The sequence below is a fragment of the Doryrhamphus excisus genome, chromosome 10, assembly GCF_030265055.1.
Source record: "Doryrhamphus excisus isolate RoL2022-K1 chromosome 10, RoL_Dexc_1.0, whole genome shotgun sequence".
In the NCBI taxonomy this organism is placed as follows: domain Eukaryota; kingdom Metazoa; phylum Chordata; class Actinopteri; order Syngnathiformes; family Syngnathidae; genus Doryrhamphus; species Doryrhamphus excisus.
The window spans coordinates 2,877,919-2,904,482 of NC_080475.1; the positions used below are offsets into that span (position 1 = coordinate 2,877,919).

A 26,564-nucleotide genomic window follows, 5' to 3' on the forward strand; every position below is an offset into this window, starting at 1 on the left:
CTACTCCAAATTGTCCATAGGTATGAATGTGAGTGTGAATGGTTGTTTGTCTATATGTGCCCTGTGATTGGCTGACGACCAGTCCAGGGTGTACCCCGCCTCTCGTCTGAAGACAGCTGGGATAGGCTCCAGCACCCCCGTGACCCTCGTGAGGATAAGCGGTAAAACATGAATGAATGAGTCTACTTGTCAGCTTTGCATTATGCATTATATTGGAGAAGCCGGCCCGGAGCAGGAGGGGATAGAAAAGAAGAGCAAAGAACACAGAGAGTGGAGTGCTTATGGCTTATTCACTCATATTCTGTGTACTATATTGGGCCCTGTGATTGGCTGGCCACCAGTCCAGGGTGTACCCCGCCTCTCGCCCGAAGACAGCTGGGATAGGCTCCAGCACCCCCGCGTGACCCTTGTGAGGATAAGCGGTAGAAAATGAATGAATGAATGAATGAGAGTATATTACTGTTTCAATCTTATTCATTCATTTTCTATGCCACTTATCCTCCATGCTAGGTTAATTGGCGCCTCCAAATTGTCCATAGGTATGAATGTGAGTGTGAATGGTTGTTTGTCTATATGTGCCCTGTGATTGGCTGGCCACCAGTCCAGGGTGTACCCCGCCTCTCGAGGATAAGCGGTAGAAAATGGATGGATGAACTAAGCTTTGAACTAGCTCCATTTGAGAACCCCTGTACTAGTCCAGCGTTACATCCAACCATAATCAGCCATCTTACTGACTGTAACCAGGTGTCCTTCTTGGCCTTTTAATATGACTAACTGCAGCATGACCCCCCCAGTCCCTGCTGTGCCGGGCCGAACGCATCCTGCCATTTCCTCCCAAATACGCCGGGCACGTTATCATTTCCCTGTCACTAAATGACTGGCTAGCTGCTGCGGGGCACTAATGAGAGGAAGAGAGAGCAAATGAAGAGACACAGTGGTTCTTCATTTCCTGTGAGCGATACAAAGCACAGTCAATCCTTTATCCTCCTGTGTACAGCTAGAAGGGATACAAGGGGGATTAGCACAGAGACACAGTTGTTATTAGTGTTGGGAGGAAAAATACAAGCGTTTACAATCATGTGCAATGCTGCAAATATACATATCGAAATGCATGTATTCATTGTTTTACTTTTTAAAAATGTTTCAGCAGTGCATGCAAATGAAATTAAAAAAATGTAAAAAAATAAAAATAAAAAAAAAATAAAAAAATTAAAATAAAAAAAATTTAAAATGTAAAAAATTTTAAAATGTCAAAAATTTAAAATAAAAAACAAAAAAATAAAAACTTGAACTGTATTACGGAAAGCAGTTTTTTTCAATTTGCTTCTAATGCACTTTTTGGGTAAAAAAAAAAAACAGGGGAAACCTCACACACACTCAACAGGGGCCCCAGGAGCACCAAAAATGGCATAAAATGCCAAAATTTTAGGGCGTCAATTTTTGACAAAAAACGTAGGGGGTTAGTATGTCGTTTTTTTCAGTTTTTTTCAACTTGCTTCGAATGCACTTTTCTGGTAAAAAAAACAGGATGAAAATGATTGCTAATATGTCTCAGCTATTTATTGTAGTGGAGTTAATTATTTTTTTTTATTATTATTTTATTTAAAAAATAATTAAAAAATAATAAAACAAAATGATTTTTTCATTAAAAAAACTTTAACTATATTAGGAAAGCAGGAAGTGAACAAATGTAACAGTTACTGATTGTAAAAGTACCAGATGGAGGGGTAGGATTTAATAAGCTTTGCTTCTTCCTACTCCTTTTGGACATGTGGAACTGTGAACTGATTATGGGATGCATTCAATTGTAATCTGATGCATGTTCAAATGAAATAAAACCATTGCCATTACCATGCATGTGCATGATTACTTATTAAAATTAGGGTTATTTGCTTCATGAGGACAGAGCGCAACAGATAAAAGATGTTTTGCTGTCTCACTGAAAGCTTTGAATAGGTTTTCTTCAGCAGGCCCGGCCGAAAGAATTACACTCGTCTGTTAGTATTCCGCCAAAGCCGTACAAAAGGTCAATGTCAAATGTGCCTCATTTAAAAGTCAATAGCAACCATGCACATCATCTCCTGGGAATTCAGGCCGGGAACTCTCCAGACAGCATTGTGTATCATTCACTTAGTAGAGGGCAGCCGGCGAGCTTTTTTTTTTTTAATCTTGACCTTCCAATAAAATATGCTCCCTATCCAGAATTACATGGTCTAAAATGGAGACATAAGCTCCCAACAAATCATGGCCGGGTGGAAGCATCTCAGGGGAGATGCTCAACAGTGTCTGGTCTTACTTATTTTTGTTCCCTAACAATGCTTCATTGGAAATATATTCTATATACATTCTTTATTTAGAAGCACTTTAACATGGATGGGCAGTAATAGGAATTGGATTAAATAAAATCTGCTTCCGGGCGGCACAGTGGTTGAGTGGTTAGCACTCAGACCTCACAGCTAGGAGACCAGGGTTCAATTCCACTCTCGGCCATCTCTGTGTGGAGTTTGCATATTCTCCCTGTGCATGTGTGGGTTTCCTCCCACATTCCAAAAACATGCTAGGTTAATTGGCGACTCCAAATTGTCCATAGGTATGAATGTGAGTGTGAATGGTTGTTTGTCTATATGTGCCCTGTGATTGGCTGGCCACCAGTCCAGGGTGTACCCCGCCTCTCGCCCGAAGACAGCTGGGATAGGCTCCAGCACACCAGCGACCCTCGTGAGGATAAGCGGTAGAAAATGAATGAATGAATGAAGATCTGCTTCCTCCAACTCCTTTTCGAACACGCTGAGTTGCAAATTGAGTGCAAATGTGATATTTTAAGTATACTGTATATATAGTATACTAAAGAAAATACTATACATAGTAACTGAATACTGCTGGAAGAAAGTGTTTGGCTTAAAAAATGTTTTGCACAAATTCTCGCATAATACTTTTGCCACGTTAATACTTCCCATAATGCATCACGCTGAAAGCAGCAGAGCCACGCTAGCTAAAATCCACTTAGCAGGAGGCTGTTTGGTTCTGAGGTAAAAGGTCCAAACATACGTGGAACCACGTTGTTTGGTGCGGTACACGGGACACTCATAAGTGTTTTTGAGCTCCTGCTCCTCTGCTGGCACCGCTCGGACATACACCACCGGCATGGGAGGGGTTAGATCCCTCAGAACTGCTTCAGCTATGGCTCCCGACTGAGCGTCCCAACGTGCTCCTGGACAGGTGGACATGGGACAAGTTGTGTGTGAACTCTGACTGGAAAGATGATCAGTTCTATGAGTTGTAATTCAGCTCGGATGTTTTATTGATTCTGACCTTCCATGAAGAGGCCGTGGATGTAGGCCCCCTCCCGTGGTGGATGCCCAAAGTCATCTTTTGTCTTTTTTGTCACATCGGCAGTCAGCGTCATCTTATCCAGGGGCCACTGATTTTTACGAGCAATGCTCTGCAGAATAGCTGTCGGAAAATCAGAATGTGTAGTTAATGCCAGTAAACATACCGTACATGCATGGCCGTGCATAGATTTTGAGACCTCACCGGTGAGGAAAGACTGTGGGTTGAAGAGGCCCGAGAGCCAAACGACAGCAGGTAGAACAAAGTCCTGCATCCAGCTGTCCAGCTCACGGCAGCTACATTTGATATCATTGAACCTAAAATACACATTATGTAACAAGATTTAGCATATTATTTAAGGAACACTGATGCCGATGCTGAAAACTTCTATATAACTTAGAGTAGTCAGTGTAGCTTGTACAGCAATAACTCACAACAAAGCCATTATTGTCTATATAGCTGCCAACACTCAGTAAGAATAATAAATAATGACGCCTACACATCCTTATTTCTAAAATCACAAATACTTCAACTTGCTGATATAGTTTATCTTCAAACAGCTAAAATAATGCATAAGGCTAAAAATAACCAATTAGCTAAAAATGTCATCCAATACTTCTCTACAAGAGAGGAGAAATATGATCTCAGGGAAGAACTACATTTGAAACACTTCTATGCTAGGACTACGTTAAAAAGCCATAGCATTTCAGTATGTGGAATCAAACTATGGAATGGATTGAGTAAGACCCTCAAACAATGCACAACGATGAGCCAATTCAAGAAACAATACAAGCAGTTGATGTTTGCTAAATACAAGGATGAAGAGTCTTGAACCAGTCATGATGTGCTATATAGTATATCACTATATTGACACTTACTATGGTACACATTATGTCATTGGATGGTCATATCACCTTGTACTTCGGTACATGCCAAAAAAAAAAAAAAAATTAAAAAAAACTTAAACTATATTAAAAAATTATAAAAATAAAAAAATATATTTTTTTATTTAATTAATTTATTTTTTTCATAAAAATAATGTATTATTTATTTATTTTTTTAATGAAAAAAATAGTTTTTTTTATAAAAAAAATATTATGAAAGCAGGAAGTGAACAAATAACAGTTACTGATGGTAAAAGTACCAGATGGAGGGGTAGGATTTAATAAGCTTTGCTTCTTCCTACTCCTTTTGGACATGTGGAACTGTGAACTGATTATGTGATGCATTCAATTGTAATCTGATGCATGTTCAAATGAAATAAAACCATTACCAACACAAGTGAGTACACCTCACAGTCAACATGTCCAAACTGTAAATTTGCGTGTGAATATTTAGTGTGAGGACCACTGTTATCTAGCACTGCGTGAATGAGAAGGTATACTTTAGTAAAAATGGTTGCTGTAATCACTTTTGTTACATAACACTGGGTGCATTGGAGGAGTAAACTGTGTTTACCAGTGTGTAAGCGTTTTCGTAGAGGGGTAAGCCAGCCTGCTCCAGAAATCTGGAACAGAGTCACTAAACAGTGCCAACTGCAGAGTCTCCATACTGGAAGACATGGTGAGTTCTCCCTGTGAACGACAACATTAAAATCCTAACCAATAATGCGACAGAGAAGATTGCTGACCAAAAATACACAACGCAAACAAACCTTCAGGCCAAGATCCAGTTCGTTAAGGGATTTTCTCATTTCTGCTAACAGGACGTTCATGCGTTCACACTCCTGCAAACACACTGAAATGTACGGGCTTCGCTCTGTTGCCTTCACTGCCATCTCTGCTATGTTATACTGCTCAGGAAGTTTCTCGAGAAGATCTTCAATAGTGGACTTGACCTAACGAAAAACATCAACAGGGTTTACTAATGCATGTAAGTGAGCTATGTAGTTATAAAAAGTCCACACCTTCTCTTCCGTGCTTAAGACTGCCCCCTCCGCCCTGCAGGAGCCCCGAGGCTGCAGGTCCAGCAGAGTCTTTAGGAGGTTATTTGAGGTGAGAGTGAGGCACTCCAGCTCAGCATTGGGATGAAGGCCGTACAAGGTGGGGCTCTCGGATGGAAGGTGTTCATCGATATAAGTGTGATACCCGCCGTGGTCCATGAATGGAGGCGACAGGAAGCCAGGACAAAGGTAAAGCTCTCCTTCAAACTGTGGATGAGAGATAAATTTTACGTAGTATGAAAGTTCATTGGTAAAACTGACAACAAAACAATCAAATACTGGTCAAGGAATATTTTCAGCTCGGGCCACTGCAAACAAACAACTGCAGTTAAGCTTTACATCCCAAGAGGGCACTCTTTCCCTTGACAAGGAATTCAAACATTCAACCAGTCATGATGTGCTATACATATCACTATATTGACAGTTACTATGGTACCCATTATGTCATTGGATGGTCATATCACCTTGTACTTTGGTACGTGATTAAAATAAAATAAAATAAAATAAAATAAAATAAAATAAAATAAAATAAAATAAAATAAAATAAAATAAAATAAAATAAAATAAAATAAAATAAAATAAAATAAAATAAAATAAAATAAAATAAAATAAAATAAAATAAAATAAAATAAAATAAAATAAAATAAAATAAAATAAAATAAAATAAAATAAAATAAAATAAAATAAAATAAAATAAAATAAAATAAAATAAAATAAAATAAAATAAAATAAAATAAAATAAAATAAAATAAAATAAAATAAAATAAAATAAAATAAAATAAAATAAAATAAAATAAAATAAAATAAAATAAAATAAAATAAAATAAAATAAAATAAAATAAAATAAAATAAAATAAAATAAAATAAAATAAAATAAAATAAAATAAAATAAAATAAAATAAAATAAAATAAAATAAAATAAAAGGATGAAGAGTCTTGAACCAGTCATGATGTGCTATACATATCACTATATTGACACTTACTATGGTACACATTAAGTCATTGTATGGTCATATCAACTTGTACTTCGGTACGTGACAAAAATTTAAAAAAATTAAATTAAATAAAAAAACTTACTGTATTAAAAAATTATAAAAATACAAAAATATATATTTATTTAATTAATTAATTTTTATTTTAAATAAAAATATTATTATTTTTTTAATTAAAATATTTTTTTTTATTAAAAAAAACTATATTATGAAAGCAGGAAGTGAACAAATGTAACAGTTACTGATTGTAAAAGCACCAGATGGAAGGGTAGGATTTAATAAGCTTTGCTTCTTCCTACTCCTTTTGGACATGTGGAACTGTGAACTGATTATGTGATGCATTCAATTGTAATCGGATGCATGTTCAAATGAAATAAAACCATAAAACCATTACCAAATATGGTCCCTCTACATGAGCTTCTCTGATGATCACTTAAATCTAGTTGTAGTTCAAGTCAATTTCTAGTACAAAGACTGCATACAGTGGATGTAAAAGAGACTCACCATTTTAGGATGCATTAACTCTTGCAGGTAGGCCTTACACAGTCTTCTGTCCCAGTCATTAGTGATGTGTCCTCCATACATGATCTCCCCAAAGAGATAGCACAAATCCTCCCATGGCACCTGCATGGACTTTAGTCACATAATTGATATATACAAAAAAAAAGCCTTATCTGATTCATGAAGCAATAACATCATCATTGGCCCCCTAATTAGCCTCTTTATAATAACTGTATGGACATTATGTGTCTTAAACACACTGATCTGATGTGTGACGCCAAAGTTTTCTTCTCAGCAGGAGATGATCATCTGTGAGGGTTAAAGAGGCAAAAGAGAACCCGCGATTCATAACAAATTACAAAAGCTGGAGGTTCACAATCATTTGTACCTGTATTGTTTTGCAAATTGCTTCCTTCGTCAGCTCTAATTGCAGTGATCACTTATGCAGCGTTGTGAACTGTCACATTGGCTGCATGTAATTACATTTAGGACGATGCTTCATTGCTCTCCTAATGAATTCTCTGTATACGCACATGCGGGTTACTGTTTGGTTAACATAATGAAGGACATTCATTTGTTTTTTTGGAGGGTAGAACACCTTGGAAACATGATTGGTTCTGACCAGAGTAATAGGAGAGCAAAGAGAAACACATTAGGAGATGTGAGGGGAGCAGATCCCCATGAATGGATTGTTTGTCATTTTGAAATAAAGCTAAATTATAGTTTGCTGTTTATGGTAAGCATACATGTGAGTATCCATTAAAAAAAATCACAAATTAATTTTAATTAGTGAACAGAAAGTTGGTATTTGTCTGAATTACTATTACTCAAGTACAAGAACTAGATTTGAAGAACTAGATTTGAAACACTTCTATGCTAGGACTACATTAAAAAGCCATAGCATTTCAGGATGTGGAATCAAACTATGGGATTGATTGAGTAAGACCCTCAAACAATGCACAACGATGAGCCAATTCAAGAAACAATACAAGCAGTTGATGTTTGCTAAATACAAGGATGAAGAGTCTTGAACCAGTCATGATGTGCTATACATATCACTATATTGACACTTACTATGGTACACATTATGTCATTGGATGGTCATATCACCTCTTACTTCGGTAACAAAAATAAAAATAAAAATTATAAAAAAACTAGAAAAAATATATTTATTAATATTTTATTGAATAAAATATTTATTTTTTTATTTTTATTTTTTAATTTAAAATATAAAAAAATATATATTAGGAAAGCAGGAAGTGAACAAATGTAACAGTTACTTATAGTAAAAGTACCAGATGGAGGGGTAGGATTTAATAAGCTTTGCTTCTTCCTTTTGGACATATGGAACTGTGAACTGATTATGTGATGCATTCAATTGTAATCTGATACATTTTCAAATGAAATAAAACCATTACCAACACAAGTGAAAAAAAACCTTAAAAAATAAAAACTTAAACTGTATTACAGAAAGCAGGAAGTGAACAAATGTAACAGTTACTGATTGTAAAAGTACCCGATGGAGGGGTGGGATTTAATAAGCTTTGCTTCTTCCTACTCCTTTTGGACATGTGGAACTGTGAACTGATTATGTGATGCATTCAATTGTAATCTGATGCATGTTCAAATGAAATAAAACCATTCCCATTATTACCATTACATTAAACAATGTTGAATGAAGGATTAAGAATATTACCTTGGTGTTGGATTCCAAGTAGTTGAACAGAACATTAGCTGAGATGGTGAGGTCTCCGGTGCTGAAGGGGTACTTAAGGTTCCACCCTTGGGGGCCAAACTTGCGACGCTCCGTGACACATGCGTGAAAAAAGCAGAGGGAAAACAACATGGAGTTGAATTCCTGTTCTCGTGAGCACATGTCCAGAGTGTCCTATAAAAACATAAATATGACAATTATTGTTTAGACAAGGTATTTCTGATTGTGGAAAAAGTTGAACGCACCTGACTGAAGTTGTTGAATGCCGCATGCAAACTGGCGTTCATGCCAGTGGGGGGTTCGTTGGTGATTTTGATGGCGTTCTCGAGGATGCCCCTGGGGATGACGTGCTGCTCTGGGCTCGGTGCTGGTTCCCCGGTGATGAACACCCTGTAGCTGGGGTGACCGTCCACTGCCACTGTCTCCAGGAGAGCTTCTAAACTCGGGAGCCATCGCGCTACTAGGTGAACATTCTAAAATGAAAAAAATATAAAGTCAATATTACAACAGGATTATGAAAACACATTCTAAAAATGTCTTCCTTTGTTCCTAATTAGGAAGACAACCCTCAGGGACATGCTTGGCTGCTAGCTTCTCCGTTCAAAGGAAAGCATTTACAGGGCTGATCTAGCCAATTATAGTTTTTATTGAACCAAATTGAGCCTATTCCCCACTCGGGTGAGGGGAAAATAATATCATTAGGTGCATTGGCTGGAGGTACAGCCTTGTGCCGGTACAATGGCCATGTTCCTACCTGCAGAATGACCCAGTGTCCAAGTTTAGAGGAATTCTTAAGCACCCGTTCAGCAACATTTTCTTGTCCCTGTCCCAATGAAACATTATGAAAATTGCCCAAATCAATTGAAAATCCCAGCGTTGATCCTAAAAAGAAAATAAACATAATTAGAACATTTACAGTAACACAAATGGGAAATACAGTAAACCTCGGATATATCGGATTCAATTGTTCCCACTGGTTTTGTCCGATATAAGCGAAATCCGTTATATGCGTATACCGGAAAATGTCCGTTTTACGCATATATCGGATTTATATCCGGTATATGCGTAAATCGGATTTTATCCGTTATAAAAAGGCACTTCCTTGACTATGTTTCCAATGTACCTGGACTGGGCAATGAAAAGAGACGTAAGGTAATGAGAATTTAACTTTATTGGACTCTGAGAATAACAAATTGTTAATTAAGCTAGGCCCTGTTACGCCCGTCAGGCCAACGTTATTTCCAACAGTGAGGTTAAGATCTCATTCACTGCTGTGCTAGTATTATTGACGTCACTCACTTTTATATTTGTCCTAAATCTGGAGCCAGGAGAAAGACAATAGCCAGTGACATCAACAAGATTAGCATAACGATGCGGCCATCCGATATATGCGAGGGAAATTTCATGGAAATGCATTGGAACGGGACTGGAGATTTTGTCCGAAATAGGCGAAATCCGTTATAAAAAATCCGATATATGCAATGAATTTTTATTGGAAATGCATTACAGAAAAATCGGTTCTTTTTTATCTGTCCGTTGTGAGCGAATTTCCGATATATCCGAGTCCGATATATCCGAGGTTTACTGTAGTATGTATTAAAAATACCTAGTTTTTCTACATGCTTGATTGGATCAACGCCTGGTGAGAGGATAAAAAACACAGGCGTCGATGGGCTGCTACTCTCATATAACTTGTCAAAGTCGAGCCTGGAAGCCTCAACATATTTGTCGCCCATGCTGTCCTCCACAAAGTTCCTACCAGGAAAAAAAAAAATAAAGTTAATGCCAACATGGAGCTTACAACATGAAATGTGTTTGTTAGTCATGTGTTGACCTTAATGTGTAGGTCACCCTATCAGGGCGCAGAGCTCTCAGGATAATAAGCTTCTGCAGGAAGCTTTTATTCTTCCAGTCCTGCGGAAGTCTTTCCTTCTCAGGACAACTGGATTCGACAATCTTCCTCCAGCGCTTATGTGAACTTTCTATGTCTCTGTCCAGTCCACTGAAAGCCTCCATTGTAGAAATGGTCTATATTCAGAAGACACTGTCATGTCTCTTGATACAGGATACACACTGAAACATCTGACCTACAAATGACTTGAACGGAATCAAGTACAGTATCTCACAAAAGTGAGTACACCCATTTCAGTAAACATGTCTTCTCAAGCATCAATGCTATACAAATGAAAGTTGTATGAATTTAGCATGGCCTTAATCCTCTTGGGCATGGAATTGTTACTCAGTTCCTAAGCTCTGCTTTACAATGTCACATGGAATTCTTTCATTAATTTTCTACCGCTTTTCCTCACGAGGGTCGTGGCGGGTGCTGGAGCCTATCCCAGCTGTCTTCGAGCGAGACAGCTGGACTGGTGGCCAGCCAATCACAGGGCACATATAGACAAACAACCATTCACACTCACATTCATACCTATGGACAATTTGGAGTTGCTAATTAACCTAGCATGTTTTTGGAATGTGGGAAGAAACCGGAGTACCGGGGTCAAACACAAAGATGGCCGAGCGTGGAATTGAACCCTGGTCTCCGAGCTGTGAGATCTACGCGCTAACCACTCGACCGCCGTGCAGCTCACATGGAATTCATGTTTCCCTCAATGAACCGCAGCTTCCCAGTCCCAGCAGTACTCGGGTAGCCCCAGATCATGATGTTACCACGACAGGGAAGACGCAATTACCGTACTATTTACACAATAATGGCTATGTGTTGCGTTATCAGTGAAGTACTCTAAAATATATCCATATTTCATGTGTATACTAAGTCCATCAATGCTGCTTATCCTCACTAGGGTAACAGGGGATATGCTGGAGCCTATTACAGCTGACTTCAGGCAAGAGACGGAGTACACTTTGGACTGGTCGCCAGTATAGTCGATCACAGGGCACATATAGACAAACAATCACTCACACTCACACCTACGGACAACTTAGAGTCGCCTATTAACCTAACATGCAAGTTTTTGGCATGTGGGAGGAAACCAGAACATGCAAAATCCACACTGAGATTCAAACCCACATCTTTCAGATCTCCTGACTGTGTGTGGCAAACATAAGTAAGTCCCTTGTGAAAATATAACAACATGTTTACTGAAATGAGAGCATGAACTTACTTTTCTGAGACCTTATACATACAGTATACATACTGTATATACACCAGATGTACATTACAGTACCTTAATGGCTCCCCAAGCTTGTGGCGAGAGGAAGGACACAGGGCTAACTTTCCTAGCTTCCACCGGGAAACGCAGGAGAAAGTCAAACTCCTGTGTATCAATCAGGTTCTTCTTAAGCTGGATCTGTTGGGAAGAATGTTTAGTAATCATGTATTGCTGTCTAATAAGATAAGATAAGATAAGATAAGCTATGCCTTTATTCGTCCCTCAGTGGGGAAATTTGCATTACACAGCAGCAAGAGAACAGAATCAGTTAAGCAGTACAAAATTCATTCATTCATTTTCTACCACTTTTCCTCACAAGGGTCGAGGGGGTGCTGGAGCCTATCCCAGCTGTCTTCGGGCGAAAGGCGGGGTACACCCTGGACTGGTCACCAGCCAATCAGTTCTAGTCAGTTCCAGGGTCAAACTGTTTCAAACTGATCATAAAACATGCACAGTTCATCACAGCTAGCTGCTAGTGAACTGTCCGTGATGAGTGAATTCCGTTTTTTTTTTTAACATTATTAGAGCCCTCTCGACATGAAATAGCACCCCTATAGTCACCTTTACACTTATATTACCCAATATAGTAGACATTCATTCATTCATTTGCTACCACTTTTCCTCACGAGGGTCGCGAAGGTGCTGGAGTCTATCCCAGCTGTCTTCGGGCGAGAGGCAGGGTACACTCTGGACTGGTGGCCAGCCAATCACAGGGCACATATAGACAAACAACCATTCACACTCACATTCATACCAATATGGACAATTTGGAATTAACCTAGCATGTTTTTGGAACGTGGGAGGAAACCGGAGTACCCGGAGAAAACCCACGCATGCACGGGGAGAATATGCAAACTCCACACAGAGATGGCTGAGCGTGGAATTGAACCCTGGGCAGTACAAAATACACAATATAAAAAATAAACAATATAAACAGCCCAAGTATTAACAAATTAAGAATTTTCCCAGAGTTATAAACAAATAGACTTTGCAAGATAATATGAAATATATGAGCAGTTCATACACTATGAGATCTTGCTATTGGGTTAAATATGAGGCATTATAAAAATACTGCACTTAGAGCTTAATATTGCTTGATCAGATATTGCACAGTGAATGGAGTCTTGGATAACTATATTGAATATAAAAACAAAGTATCAATCATTTGTCATTGTTTTTCAAAGTTAAACAACTCTTTAACAAAGAGACTCTACTTCACATTGTGAAATTGTGATGTGAAGGACAGGCTTCAGAGTTACACACTTTCCTAGAAGGTAAAAAAAAACAAAAAGGAACCGCACCGACAAATAATTCCATTATTCCACCAGAACCAACCCCCTTGTCAGAATCGACTGTCTGAACAGCAGCTGGTGAGCGAGGTGTGAGAGGTAATCAATAGCAGCGTATGGTCCTCCTGACTGTTTTTAATTGAAGTTAATGTGAGGGCAGAAATATATTTTGATTGATAGGGATGACAGAAAGGGGGGGGGGGGGGGGCGCCACCTCCAAGGCGGCCTAAAGTCCCTCACCTGGAAGGCGGTGTGTGACAGGAAGGTTAACTTGTCTCTCTCAAACAGGCCCTGGCTGGTGTACTGGAATACACAATAGTTGATGGCCTCTGTGAGAGCGTCGACTCTGCTGCTCACATCCTCCACACATCTCGCATCCTCCATTGCTTTGCTAAACACTGAGATGAAGCTCTGGAAGATAACACAAACAAAGTGTGAATGGCCATTTTATTGAAAGTTAAGTATGCTACAGAGAACATACTAACTCCTTATTTCTAAAATTACAAATACTTCAACTTGCTGATATAGTTCATCTTCAAACAGCTAAAATAATGCATAAGGCTAAAAATAACCAATTAGCTAAAAATGTCATCCAATACTTCTCTACAAGAGAGGAGAAATATGATCTCAGGGAAGAACTACATTTGAAACACTTCTATGCTAGGACTACGTTAAAAAGCCATAGCATTTCAGTATGTGGAATCAAACTATGGAATGGATTGAGTAAGACCCTCAAACAATGCACAACGATGAGCCAATTCAAGAAACAATACAAGCAGTTGATGTTTGCTAAATACAAGGATGAAGAGTCTTGAACCAGTCATGATGTGCTATACATATCACTATATTGACACTTACTATGGTACCCATTGACAAAAATAAAATAAAATAAATAAATAAAAATATATTTTTTTAAAATTATTTTTGTAATAAAATTAATAAAATATTTTTTTAATTAAAATTATTAAAAAAAGTATTTTTATTTTATTTTATTTAAAATAAATTAAAAAACACTTAAACTATATAAGGAAAGCAGGAAGTGAACAAATGCAACAGTTACCAATTGTAAAAGTACAAGATGGAGGGGTAGGATTTAATAAGCTTTGCTTCTTCCTACTCCTTTTGGACATGTGGAACTGTGAACTGATTATGTGATGCATTCAATTGTAATGTGATGCATGTTCAAATGAAATAAAACCATTACCATTGCGATCCTCACTGATGGGGTTAATCGCATGAAACAACAAAGATCAGACAGATGAGTTACACAAAATGACCTCCGAGGGGTGGAGGCTATACCTTGAGAGAAAACTGGTACATGGGGTTAATCTTGTTGAGGTCATTGATGATGAAGAAGAGGAGTGATGCTCTCTCAGCAGCAGGGCGGTATATTTCCCGAGCCTCGTTGATCTTTGTCTCATTCTCGCGGGCCTCCACCACCTGTGTGTTCCAAATGCACAGAATGAGCTATGAGGCTCTCAGTCATGCTCCAAAAGCTGCTCATTAGACATACCGCAAACTGCATATCATTTACAGCCAGTTCGATAAACATCAGGCGTTGGTCGCCGTGTCAAAAAAAATGGGCCGGACAATGAAAGACAAGCGCGACGCTGGAGTGTCTTACTTTATCCTGGATGTGGGCAGCTGTGGTCTTGGTGATCTCCAGTTGCTCCACCAGAGAAATATCACCCAGGAAATTACCGCAGGCTGCAGAGAGGCGACCTAGCAGGTCATCCTCCAACCTCTTCAGCTCGATCTTAAAGTGGTTCTGCTGTGTGGTCAGTTCCATCTTGGGACAGCGTGTACAAAACAATTCATATGTATTCATGTTCTCTAGACCGGAGTGGTCCAAGGAAATCTGACACGCTACTTGGTGGGTTTACCTTTTGGGATTCAAGGTCAGGCCTTTCCCGGGATACTACCTGTCCCAGCAGCTGCTCCTCCAAGCCACCGGGGGTCACCGTGAAGTTTATAAGAGTTGTTTGAGCCTGGAGTTCGGGAGGGAAATGGGGATTGGCCAGCTTGGTGTGCAGAATAAGCTGGAAGTTACTGTTGTATTCACACTCCTTGCCACCAATACGAATGAACCTGGATGCAAACAAAATAATACTTGTTTTGCAAACAAAAACAATACAACAACACATTTTGACTGCCTTTTATTGTTGCCAGCCATGCTTTCTACTCAGCATCTTGATACAGTATACCACACCCATGAGCTGGATGAATTATCTTCATGAAGATGTGTTCAATAACATATTTAGACAGATTTGTGAACAATATTTCAGAGTACTATGATTTTTGTGAATATCTAAAAACTTAATGAACTAATGAGTAGTTACAGAGGAACTAATGCTGAACTAATCAGTAATTACCGAGAAACTAATGCTGAACTAATGAGTGGTTACAGAGGAACTAATGCTGAACTAATGAGTGGTTACAGAGGAACTAATGCTGAACTAATGAGTAGTTACAGAGGAACTAATGATTAACTAATGAGTAGTTACAGAGGAATTAATGCTGAACTAATGAGTAGTTACAGAGGAACTAATGATTAGCTAATGAGTAGTTACAGAGGCACTAATGCTGAACTAATGAGTAATTACCGAGAAACTAATGCTGAACTAATGAGTGGTTACAGAGGAACTAATGCTGAACTAATGAGTGGTTACAGAGGAACTAATGCTGAACTAATGAGTAGTTACAGAGGAACTAATCATTAACTAATGAGTAGTTACAGAGGAATTAATGCTGAACTAATGAGTAGTTACAGAGGAACTAATGATTAGCTAATGAGTAGTTACAGAGGCACTAATGAGTAGTTACAGAGGAACTAATGAGTAGTTACCGAGGAACTAATGAAGAACTAATGAGTAGTTACCGAGGAACTAATGATGAACTATGAGTAGTTACTGAGGAACTAATGAGTAGTTGCCGATGAGCTAATGAGGAACTAATGAGTAGTTACCAAGAACTAATGAATAACTAATGAGTAGTTACTGAGGAACTAATGAGTAGTTACCGAGAACTAATGAATAACTAATGAGTAGTTACCGAGGAACTAATGAAGAACTATGAGTAGTTACTGAGGAACTAATGAGTAGTTGCCGATGAGCTAATGAGGAACTAATGAGTAGTTACCGAGGAACTAATGATGAACTAATGAGTAGTTACCGAGGAACTAATGATGAACTAATGAGTAGTTACTGAGGAACTAATGATGAACTAATGAGTAGTTACTGAGGAACTAATGATGAACTTATGAGTAGTTACTCAGGAACTAATGAACTAATGAGTAGTTACCGAGGAACTAATGATGAACTAATGAGTAGCTACCGAGGAACTAATGATGAACTAATGAGTAGTTACAAAGAACTAATGAACTAATGAGTAGTTACCGAGGAACTAATGATGAACTTATGAGTAGTTACTCAGGAACTAATGAACTAATGAGTAGTTACCGAGGAACTAATGATGAACTAATGAGTAGTTACGAAGAACTTATGATGAACTAATGAGTAGTTACCGAGGAACTAATGATGAACTAATGAGTAGTTACGAAGAACTTATGATGAACTAATAAGTAGTTACCGAGGAACTAATGAGTAGTTACAGAGGAACTAATGATGAACTAATGAGTTGGGGTTTGGTAGGATCACTCCTCATTAACTACTGTAAAATGATGTATAATTAAGTTAAAAGATATATTTAGACTTACTATAAATATATTTAGGACAACTCTGATGACTTTTCAGCTCAAACTTCCCACCAAGTTAAAAAGTCATCTATACTCCAGACAAATAAATATGAAAGATCGTTTCCTCAGCAGCCAATATTTATCTGTTCCTGCATTTCAATTAAATTAGTGCAGGCTTGATGATCCCAGTGACTTTTCATTTTTCTCTAATTACCCCTCAGATGGAAGGCAAAGGCCCTGGTTCTACAGCACAGGTTCCTCACGTCCTAATCGGGTTCAACTCTATAGCTTCACAAGCCAGAATTAATGTACTATTGATAGAACCATTACTCCACCAAATTAAAGTCCTTGCTGATGGATTGTCTTGTAGTCTTCCGTCAGCCATGAAAGGAATAATTAGTATTCATTACTTCACACTCTACAACGTTCCAATTATTAATGAACTTCAGCTGTGAAGCCCCACCAGATCCATCATGACCGGCCGGCTGGTTGTATTAATCATCGACAGAAACAAGTGTGCGGGTCATCTGCAAGGGATAAACTGATAATCCGATTTAATATGATGAATTGTGTTCTCAGGAAAGACGGGACACGTCAGAGGAAGCGCGACGAACATGTGAAGAGATTCATTTTCTACCACTTTTCCTCATGAGGGTTGCAAGGGGTGCTGGAGCCTATCCCAGCTGTCTTCGGGCGAGAGGCGGGGTACACCCTGGACTGGTGGCCAGCCAATCACAGGGCACATATAGACAAACAACCATTCACACTCACATTCATACCTATGGACAATTTGGAGTCGCTAATTAACCTAGCATGTATTTGGAATGTGGGAGGAAACCGGAGTACCCGTGGAAAACCCACGCATGCACGGGGAGAACATGCAAACTCCACACAGAGATGACCGAGGGTGGAATTGAACTCTGGTCTCCTAGCTGTGTGGCCTGCGTGCTAACCACTTGTCCACATGCAACACTTACTACTGTCAAAGTAAGTGTTAGCGTGCCAATGTTAGCATTTTTAGCCATTTTCATGACTAGGCATATTAACAGCACGGTTATGCTATGTGCATGCATGCTAAAATTAGCATAGTAACATGTTTACCCATTTACATACCTAGACAGCTATATAAACACTTACCATAGCACCATTATGCCAGGTGGTAGCAAGCTAACGTTAGCATTGCTAGCATGCCAACATTAGCATAGTTGCATTTTTAGCCGTTTTCACAGGTAGACTATTATATAAACACCGAGCACTATCATGCTATGTGTTAGCATGCTAACATTATAATAGCATGCTACATTATCATGTAGAATGCTTGGCAGAGTGCTTTTCTAGCATGGTAATGTGAACGACAACATTCATTCATTCATTCATTTTCTATCACTTTTCCTCACGAGGGTCGCGGGGGGTGCTGGAGCCTATCCCAGCTGTCTTCGGGCGAGAGAAGGGGTACACCCTGGACTGGTCGCCAGCCAATCACAATCACAGGGCACATATAGACAAACAACCATTCACACTCACATTCATACCTATGGACAATTTGGAGTGGCCAATTAACCTAGCATGTTTTTGGAATGTGGGAGGAAACCGGAGTACCCGGAGAAAAGAACATGCAAACTCCAAACAGAGATGGTCGAAGGTGGAATTGAACCCTGGTCTCCTAGCTGTGTGGTCTGCGCGCTAACCACTTGTCCATATAAAAAAATCCATATAAATACACTTGGGAGGAATCAGTTGTGTTCGATATTCATTTGTTTGCTCAACTAATATCCCGGCGGAAAGGATTTTGCACATAATCCAGTAAGTAACGGAATTATACAGTAACAGGTGGATAACACGGAACAGCAGCAGCACACATGGAGGAACCAATCATGTTTACAACCTCAGTGGTAAAACAAACAGAACAATGAAGAACTAATCCTAACCTCTAATAAGTAAAAAAATGTTCACTTACGCAATTTCTTGATGTAAATTAAGAAATATTTCACAACCGGCCAATCACCAATTATGACATTTTTGAAGCTGACATAGTGATGGAAGGCCACTGAATTGAGTGCTCCATGCTACCTCTCTTGTACATCCTTATACATAACCATGAACGCTGCCCATTCTGTTTTTAAACTGAGGCTCAGCTGTTCAATAATCATCCCCCCCCATAGAATATGAACACACAAATATACATCTATCACCTGTTTTGAGGGGCGGATCAATAGGTTGCATTCAGGGATTCGGAACACGTGCTTTCAATTCATTAATAATGTGAAGAACGGGCAATGATAATGTGTTCAGCCATGTCTTGCTGCTGCTCCTGTGCTCTGTGAGATTCAAACACCTGGCAATCTGCTCCCATGGGCTTTTGTGATGCATTCATTTGTGTTTAAGTAAATAGGAAAATAATCATTCAAAAATGTGTTGGGGTTTAACAATGATTGACGTTGATGTTGCAGTTTAAAGGTCCCCTATAATGCTAAATTAAGTCTTAAACAAACAAAAAATGTTTGTTTTTACAACATAAACTACTGTATTTTCCGGACTATAAGTCGCCCTTTTTTTCATAGGTTGGCTGTTCCTGCGACTTATACTCCAGAGCGAGTATAAGTTACATAAACACTGGACACCTTTTCTGTTCATGTTTATTTTTTGTGTAGCTGAATAAGCATTGTGTTAGCATATCTTACACCTATTCAGCCTGTTCTCTATTCTTTTATTAATGTTAGAACTTGCCTTCCAAGAGGATGTAATGTCTGTTTTGGTTAAGTAGTTTGTAAAAGAAATTACCCGCAAAAAATGCGACTTATACTCCAGTGCGACTTATGTATGTTTTTTTCTACTTCCTGCTTTTCCACTTCCTGTGGAATACATGGGAATGGTGCACGCCGAGATCGTATCAAATGCACATTTTTTACAGCTTAAGACTGCACTAAACATGATCTATTCTATTGTGCACTTGCATCATCACCTCTTTTTGCTTCTTATGAGAAAAAAAAGCTAGGAGACCAGGGTCCAATTCCACCCTCGGCCATCTCTGTGTTTGACCCGGTTTCCTCCCACATTCCAAAAACATGCTAGGTTAATTAGCGGCTCCAAATTGTCCATAGGTATGAATGTGAGTGTGAATGGTTGTTTGTCTATATGTGCCCTGTGATTGGCTGGCCACCACTTCAGGCCCGAAGACAGCTGGGATAGACTCCAGCATACCCCCGCAACCCTAGTGCGGATAAGCGGTATAGAAAATGCATGGATGGATCAGGCGTTCGGGTTATAAAAAAAAGACATATATATATATATATATATATATATATACACGTCTTTGGTAGCGAATGAGTTATAATGTATGTCCCTATAGCTTGTTTGTGACCAAGAACCACAACCCCCCCCCCACCTGTTTGCTCCAAATTTGATAAAAGTGGTCCTAAAGGTTTGAAGTTCTGGTTGTCCGATAGGTAAACGGAGCATGATGTAGCTGTTAAAATATTGTTAGCACCATAGCTCACATTGCTATGCCAGTGTTGTAATGTAAAGATATTGCATGTGATATATGCCATTTATTACATTGAACAAGTGCAGAGTTACAGTGCTATGTAAAAAGTGAATGGAGCTTCACACTGTCAGAGCCAGGCATGGACAAACGCAGCTCATTATCAGCATTACAGCTAGACACATACATTAATGTGTGTTCCTAGTTAGATTTAATTAAATGCACTTTAAACTAAATCATACTTCCAATACACTATTACGAGACGTCTGTGATCACATGAAAAATAAACTTTAAAAAATAGTTTAATGTAAAAAAAAAATACAACTTACCTTCCCCTTTTGATGGTGTTCCTGCCCAAGAGAGGCTCCAAGACCGGGTCTACTTTTTCCGGCAGATTCTCTATCAAGACTGTCTCTCCACTAACTAGTGCTTCTTCAATTACATCAAGATACCTGGGGAATAAATAGCATCATTTAAGTAATCAATTATTACCTATTACAGCTTACATGTGCATGTTTATACATAAATAAGAGTCCGATACAGGAGACATATTAATATAGCATCAACACAGCACCGCCTCACCCTTTCTGTCCAAGCTGCACCACCCTTAGTTTGGACCCCTGCTGGCTTCGTATCCATTTGACGCCCTGCCCCTGTGGGTCGACGATAAGCGGCCAGCGCTCACTAGTGGTCAGGATGGCAGCGTTCTCTGTGGACATCCTATCGTTTGGCAGGCCCTGATTATGCCAAGCGGCTACGCCGGCATCATCGGTTAGCATGAGAATGGGATCCAGGCCGTGCGTCAGGGGTATGGAGACCTGGAACAGATGCCCGCATGATGATGTCACTTAATGTAACTTTGAGATTTACTTAAAAGGTAAGAAATTTTACCTTTTGACATTTGAGAAAAGAGATCCATTTGTCATGGAGTAGTTCAGCGCGGTACTGCTTGGTGAAGTAACCCATGTATGACACGAATGCCGAGGTGAGGGCAACGTCACCGCAAAGTGTTTTCTGTTGACTTTCATATTGAACAAGCGCCTGAGACCAGCGTTCCTTCTCCGACTGACAACGGAAAACAACAACATGGTTATTTAATAATAACACATGAAAAGAGAATACAGGCAAACATAAGAAAATAAAACAAATCATCCATAAGAAACATTCACTTCATTTCCCGCAGAGCACAAAAACTATGCAAATGTTATTTTCTTAAAGTTTAGCCGCGGTTTCAATCTGCATCATTCCAGCATTTATCCAAGCATTCAATACGATGACTGTGACAGCTCTAAAGCAATAAATCACGCATGGCATTTTCTTTACAAGGGGCCATGTATCTGGAATATGTCACATAATAAATCCCTGGACAGTTAAAAATCACTATAATTTTACTCTAATGTATTATGGATTGCCTGTAATATTACTCCGTCTGTGGTGAGACATTGTTAATTTCCAACAGATGTTGAGGCTTTGAGGTGAGTTAATGATTAAATATAGACGGCCTGATTTATTAGTCCGAACATTATTGCTTCCAGGTCAATGCTATAAAGACAAAACATTTATCTTGATCTGCTTAAAAGCCAAGCAGTTCCATGTAAAATACATTTATTTTCTTGGATAAGAAAGTCGAACTTGCAAAATGACCACTTGAGTGGTTATGCTTTATTTATAAGTGTAATATATACTGTAGTGTGGAAAAAAGCACATGCAGGTTTAAAAAAGTGCAATAATATATTCCATACTGCTGAATAAAAACACTAGAAACAGACATAACTCCACAATGCTGATGTTACTCTCCATGCAAATCAAATAAGTGTGATTCACGACACTTAAGATGCAGTGACCCCACTCAGGACCTCTTACTCCTCCAGATTATCTCCTCCATTACCTCTAAGCCTCTGACAAGTCGGTTGGCCAGCTCGATGGTCTGGTTGGTGCGGGTCACATCATGCTGACAACTGATTTTCTCACCCGTGGCCTTCTCAAACTGAACTGTGAGGTTCCGGAGGTTGGCATCCAATTCCTAGAGGGTGAAGGGAAAAGAGAACCAATATTGCCTGCAAACTAAGTGACTTTATTAACTCTTAGATGCATAAGTGGGTCAAAAAATGACCCGGTCATGTTGTTTTCTTGAAATATCTTCGTAATTTTCGGCATTTCATATTCCAGGTATTCCTCAAAAAACACGTTTTTGCTATTATACCATTCACATTTTTAACTTACCTTTTATACATTTTAAGAAATTTTAGTTTTTGTGTTACTACCCCAACCTTCCTTAAGTGGGTCAAAAATGACCCGGTCAGGTTTTCTTGAAATATCTTTGTAATTAAAATTTTTCATCATTTCATATTCCAGGTATTCCATTAAAAAAAACATGTTTTTAATATCATGCCATTCACATTTTTAACTTACCTTTTATACATTTTAAGAAATTTTAGTTTTTGTGTTACTACCCCAACCTTCCATAAGTGGGTCAAAAATGACCCAGTCAGGTTGTTTTCTTGAAATATCTTCATAATGAAAAATTTTCATCATTTCATATTCCAGGTATGACTAAAAAAAACGTGTTTTTAATATTATGCCATTCACATTTTTAACTTACCTTTTATAAATTTTAAGAAATTTTAGTTTTTGTGTTACTACCCCAACCTTCCATAAGTGGGTCAAAAATGACCCGGTCAGGTTGTTTTCTTGGAATATCTTCGTAATGAAAAATTTCCATCATTTCATATTCCAGGTATTCCTAAAAAAACATTTTTTTAATATCATGCCATTCACATTTTTAACTTACCTTTTATAAATTTTAAGAAATTTTAGTTTTTGTGTTACTACCCCAACCTTCCATAAGTGGGTCAAAAATGACCCGGTCAGGTTGTTTTCTTGAAATATCTTTGTAATGAATTTTTTTTTATCATTTCATATTCCAGGTATTCCATTAAAAAAAAAACATGTTTTTAATATCATGCCATTCACATTTTTAACTTACATTTTATAAATTTTAAGAAATTTTAGTTTTTGTGTTACTACCCCAACCTTCCATAAGTGGGTCAAAAATGACCCGGTCAGGTTGTTTTCTTGAAATATCTTCATAATGAAAAATTTTCATAATTTCATATTCCAGGTATTCCTCAAAAAACATGTTTTTGCTATCATACCATTCACATTTTTAACTTACCTTTTAGAAATTTTAAGAAATTTTGGTTTTTGTGTTACTACCCCAACCTTCCATAAGTGGGTCAAAAATGACCCGCATGCATTTTCTATGGAATCCAATAGGAACCTTTGATTCTTATCAGTGATTATTCCGAACCAAAAAGGCAAAATTGGCATAAAAACGCATTGATTTTAGTATGGGTCATTTTTGACCCACTTATGGAAGAGTATAGGGTCCAGTCACTCGTGCATCTAAGGGTTAATCATGTTTACCGACTTACCACCAACTTCTTTTGGACGGCCAACAGTTTAGCTGTTGCTGTTTCTAGCTCTGCATTAGCTTGTGATAAAGCATGTCTCTTTGGAATGACCTCGCAGTAAATCTGGAATATCAGTAAAGAATATCAGTAATGATTATTAACATAATATGACATTTTGAAGAATTTCGGTGTCAACCTCGTAGTATCGAACAATGTTAATTGTCCATGCACAGAGTCCTGCTGCAGCGGTGGATTTGGTCCGAACTTGATCAGGGTGGAACTCGGGCTTTCTGAGGTATTCATGTTTCACCACATTCAAACACGACTCGTGGATGTGCTCCTTGTCATATGACACCAAGGCTTGCAGGAAGTCATCCACCTGGTACAGAAACACAAACAAGATGGATACATTCACTCATTCACTCATGTATCTTTATGTGTTTACACAAGAGGCACAAAGAAGTGATGATGCGACTCCACTACATACGAGAGCATGTTTGGTGCGATTTTAAGCCGACAAAAACGCGACAAGGAGGCAGAAGTGCTTATAAGAGCTCAGCCTGCATCTTCCGCAGCAACCAGGACGTGAAAAGGTCGCATTGAAGGGAAATGAAAAAATTATTAATTATCAGGAGCTGTTATATATCCTTTTGACTTTAAACTGAACAAATACATAATTTTTTAGTGCAAAATATTGGCCTGTCCCAACAAAAAGAAAACAGAGCAAATCCCTGTTTTTCACGAGGGTTACATCTATGGCAAAAATCCGCAAGTAAAAATGAGTAAATAAAAAAAATAGTGCCACTTCAAAACCCTCCTTCAGAACTTCAGATCAACATTTGCAATAAGAGTGGCTGTTATTATTAGATTGGATTCCACTACGGAACAAATGCATTTTGAAATTATAAAATATGTCACAGCTAATGAATGACAATGTAAGGTGATTGATGAGCACATGAGCAGCAACAGTGCAACTATGGTGCATTGAAGGACAACCAAATAAAGTATGAAATCTCAATGCTTGATTAAAAAACATTACGAGTGAAGAAAAACATTTTTTTTTTTTTTAAACAGTGTATATTTTATCTGTATTAGCACATAGTCATGAATGATTACTGATTGAGGGTGAATGAGATGTGTTTTCCGTGAAAAACTTCAACAACAAAAAATACAAAAAAATCTGCAAATTAATGCAAACATTTTTTTCTTTTAAGCAAAAAAAAAACAATTTGAACTGTATGTGTTTTCAATTGAACGGTGTCAACATTTAATGCAAAAATGAATTTAATTTAATGTTAAACAAACCCATGGGTTGAAAATATTACGCATTCTTTAAACAGCTCTAAAATCTAAAAAAAAAAAAAAAAAACGGTCTATGGTGGAGGTTGGGAGAGTGCCTCCTACCCTAGTGTGTGAGCATATTCATGGAGCCATCCTGCTGTAATGTAAGTATGGAAGAGATAGCGAGCAGGGCCAGGGTCAAGGCCGGCTCAAAAATTAGATTGGCATTCATCAGGCAGATGTGACTGACGCGATGACAGCTTAACCTTGCCCATGAAGGCCCGCGCCGCTTTCCAGCTCCGATCCTTTGGAACCCGACCGCGGGGAGCCAGCAGAACCATCACAGCCGCCGCTACGTTGATGACTGCCGGGGGAGGGTTGGGGAAGGCCTTCAGCTCAGTAAGATTTACCTAAAAAAAAAAAAAAAGAGTTATGAATGTTTTACAGTTTGAAGAATGACTCCAGATTTGAGTGACTTTTTTAATGGCGGCAAGTACCTTGTTGAGGGTGTTGAGTGCTGCCGTGGCGGCTGTCAGTAAAGGCTCTGCCTTGGCTAGGTCTGTCTCACAATCTCTCTGTTTGACTGACACTTCTGCTTGGATGAGAGCCACCTAAACAAAGACGATACTGGTGACTCCATGAAGAATATCGCGATAATGTACCGATATTGTAATTGACATAAAAGACCTTTTGTGCCTCCACATCTGCAGCCTCTTTCTTGCTGCTAACTCTCTCAGTTTGAAGTCCAATCTTTGCGATAAGAGCCTCGATATTTTCATTTTTAAAAGTCAGATCGGTTTCCTGCTCCGCCAATTTGGCTTTCAGATCCTCTACCTAAAACAGGAAGTTTATTACACATGTTTCAAAAGAGGGGTCATACAGAGGTTAGTGGTGGCTTGCATCATAAATTAATGCCAGACTTAATTTCCAAACCTTAATGTCACCCCTTGCAAGAGAACAGTAAATGGTTACACTTTTTACCTGAGCAGCAGTGCTTTGGAGCTTTCGAAGGCCGCTGTCAAGGCGGTTCATCTTGAGCCGAAGCTGGTCTCGGGACTTTTGCAGAAGGTTCCTGTACAGGGTGATTTGCTGGAGAAAGCTCTTGGGGGTGGTGTAATTGTATCTCTTCTCATCGCGTTGGTATTTTTCACTTGCTTGGTTGACACTGGTGTGAACGTAGGCCATGAAAAGACTGATGGATTCCTGGACAGCAGGCTGTAAAAATAAGCAGACAAGCACGGGTTGGTGGGGGCGGGGGGAGGAGGATTGAGTGGGGTTTAACATCCGCAAGCTGATGGCCACTGAAATATTATCAGATATAATATATATATATATAAATTTGGAATTCATCTACAAGTTTTTCCATCTTACTAGACTGGCCCTGACTTACTCAATCTGAAATTTAGACGGTAGTAGCTGGCAGAAATGATTAAGGTTTGAAACCTCTGGAAATAATTTCAGAGACATCCATGCTGCTTGTTTAACAGTGTCGAAAGCCATTCAGAATTGTAAACATAATCTACAATGACTTCTGCATTACACTGTGACAAGGTATTCATGATAGGCAATGACACTCAGTCTCCATTAATCACACTGTCAATTAAAGAAAAACAAACCAAAACACAAAATAATTATTAACAGTCATAAAACCTACGATATTCATTTAGTTAATAACTTCTGTAATGTTTTGATTTGACATGTAAGCTAAGCTTGATGATCATTTATTTCTAAAATAAACTAGAAATGCATGGTCA

At 38.5% G+C, this 26,564-nt stretch overlaps 1 protein-coding gene across 5 annotated transcripts in view; it reads right to left on the bottom strand.

Moving 5' to 3' along the window:
* Positions 1–961: 961 nt before the first annotated feature.
* LOC131136820 (dynein axonemal heavy chain 11) overlaps positions 962–26,564 on the bottom strand; it is a 56,551-nt gene continuing 30,948 nt past the window's right edge. For 2 of the 5 annotated variants that reach the window (XM_058084084.1, XM_058084082.1), the window contains 27 exons: positions 25,792–26,025; positions 25,498–25,644; positions 25,308–25,421; positions 25,077–25,220; positions 23,726–23,908; positions 23,551–23,652; positions 22,005–22,139; positions 21,008–21,181; positions 20,699–20,934; positions 20,446–20,568; positions 14,825–15,029; positions 14,566–14,730; positions 14,241–14,381; positions 13,182–13,352; positions 11,668–11,790; positions 10,314–10,507; positions 10,086–10,234; positions 9,234–9,361; positions 8,725–8,952; positions 8,462–8,653; positions 6,769–6,897; positions 5,237–5,479; positions 4,985–5,167; positions 4,789–4,904; positions 3,535–3,647; positions 3,313–3,453; positions 962–3,211 (listed from right to left, as the gene is read on the bottom strand). In XM_058084084.1, the coding sequence (XP_057940067.1) occupies positions 2,964–3,211; positions 3,313–3,453; positions 3,535–3,647; positions 4,789–4,904; positions 4,985–5,167; positions 5,237–5,479; positions 6,769–6,897; positions 8,462–8,653; positions 8,725–8,952; positions 9,234–9,361; positions 10,086–10,234; positions 10,314–10,507; positions 11,668–11,790; positions 13,182–13,352; positions 14,241–14,381; positions 14,566–14,730; positions 14,825–15,029; positions 20,446–20,568; positions 20,699–20,934; positions 21,008–21,181; positions 22,005–22,139; positions 23,551–23,652; positions 23,726–23,908; positions 25,077–25,220; positions 25,308–25,421; positions 25,498–25,644; positions 25,792–26,025 (4,461 nt within the window). In that variant the 3' untranslated portion in view covers positions 962–2,963. Of the gene's footprint in view, positions 3,212–3,312; positions 3,454–3,534; positions 3,648–4,788; positions 4,905–4,984; positions 5,194–5,236; positions 5,480–6,768; positions 7,075–8,461; positions 8,654–8,724; positions 8,953–9,233; positions 9,362–10,085; positions 10,235–10,313; positions 10,508–11,667; positions 11,791–13,181; positions 13,353–14,240; positions 14,382–14,565; positions 14,731–14,824; positions 15,030–20,445; positions 20,569–20,698; positions 20,935–21,007; positions 21,182–22,004; positions 22,140–23,550; positions 23,653–23,725; positions 23,909–25,076; positions 25,221–25,307; positions 25,422–25,497; positions 25,645–25,791; positions 26,026–26,564 lie in introns of those variants that run through there. The other 3 variants (XM_058084083.1, XM_058084085.1, XM_058084086.1) reach the window with 3 other exon arrangements.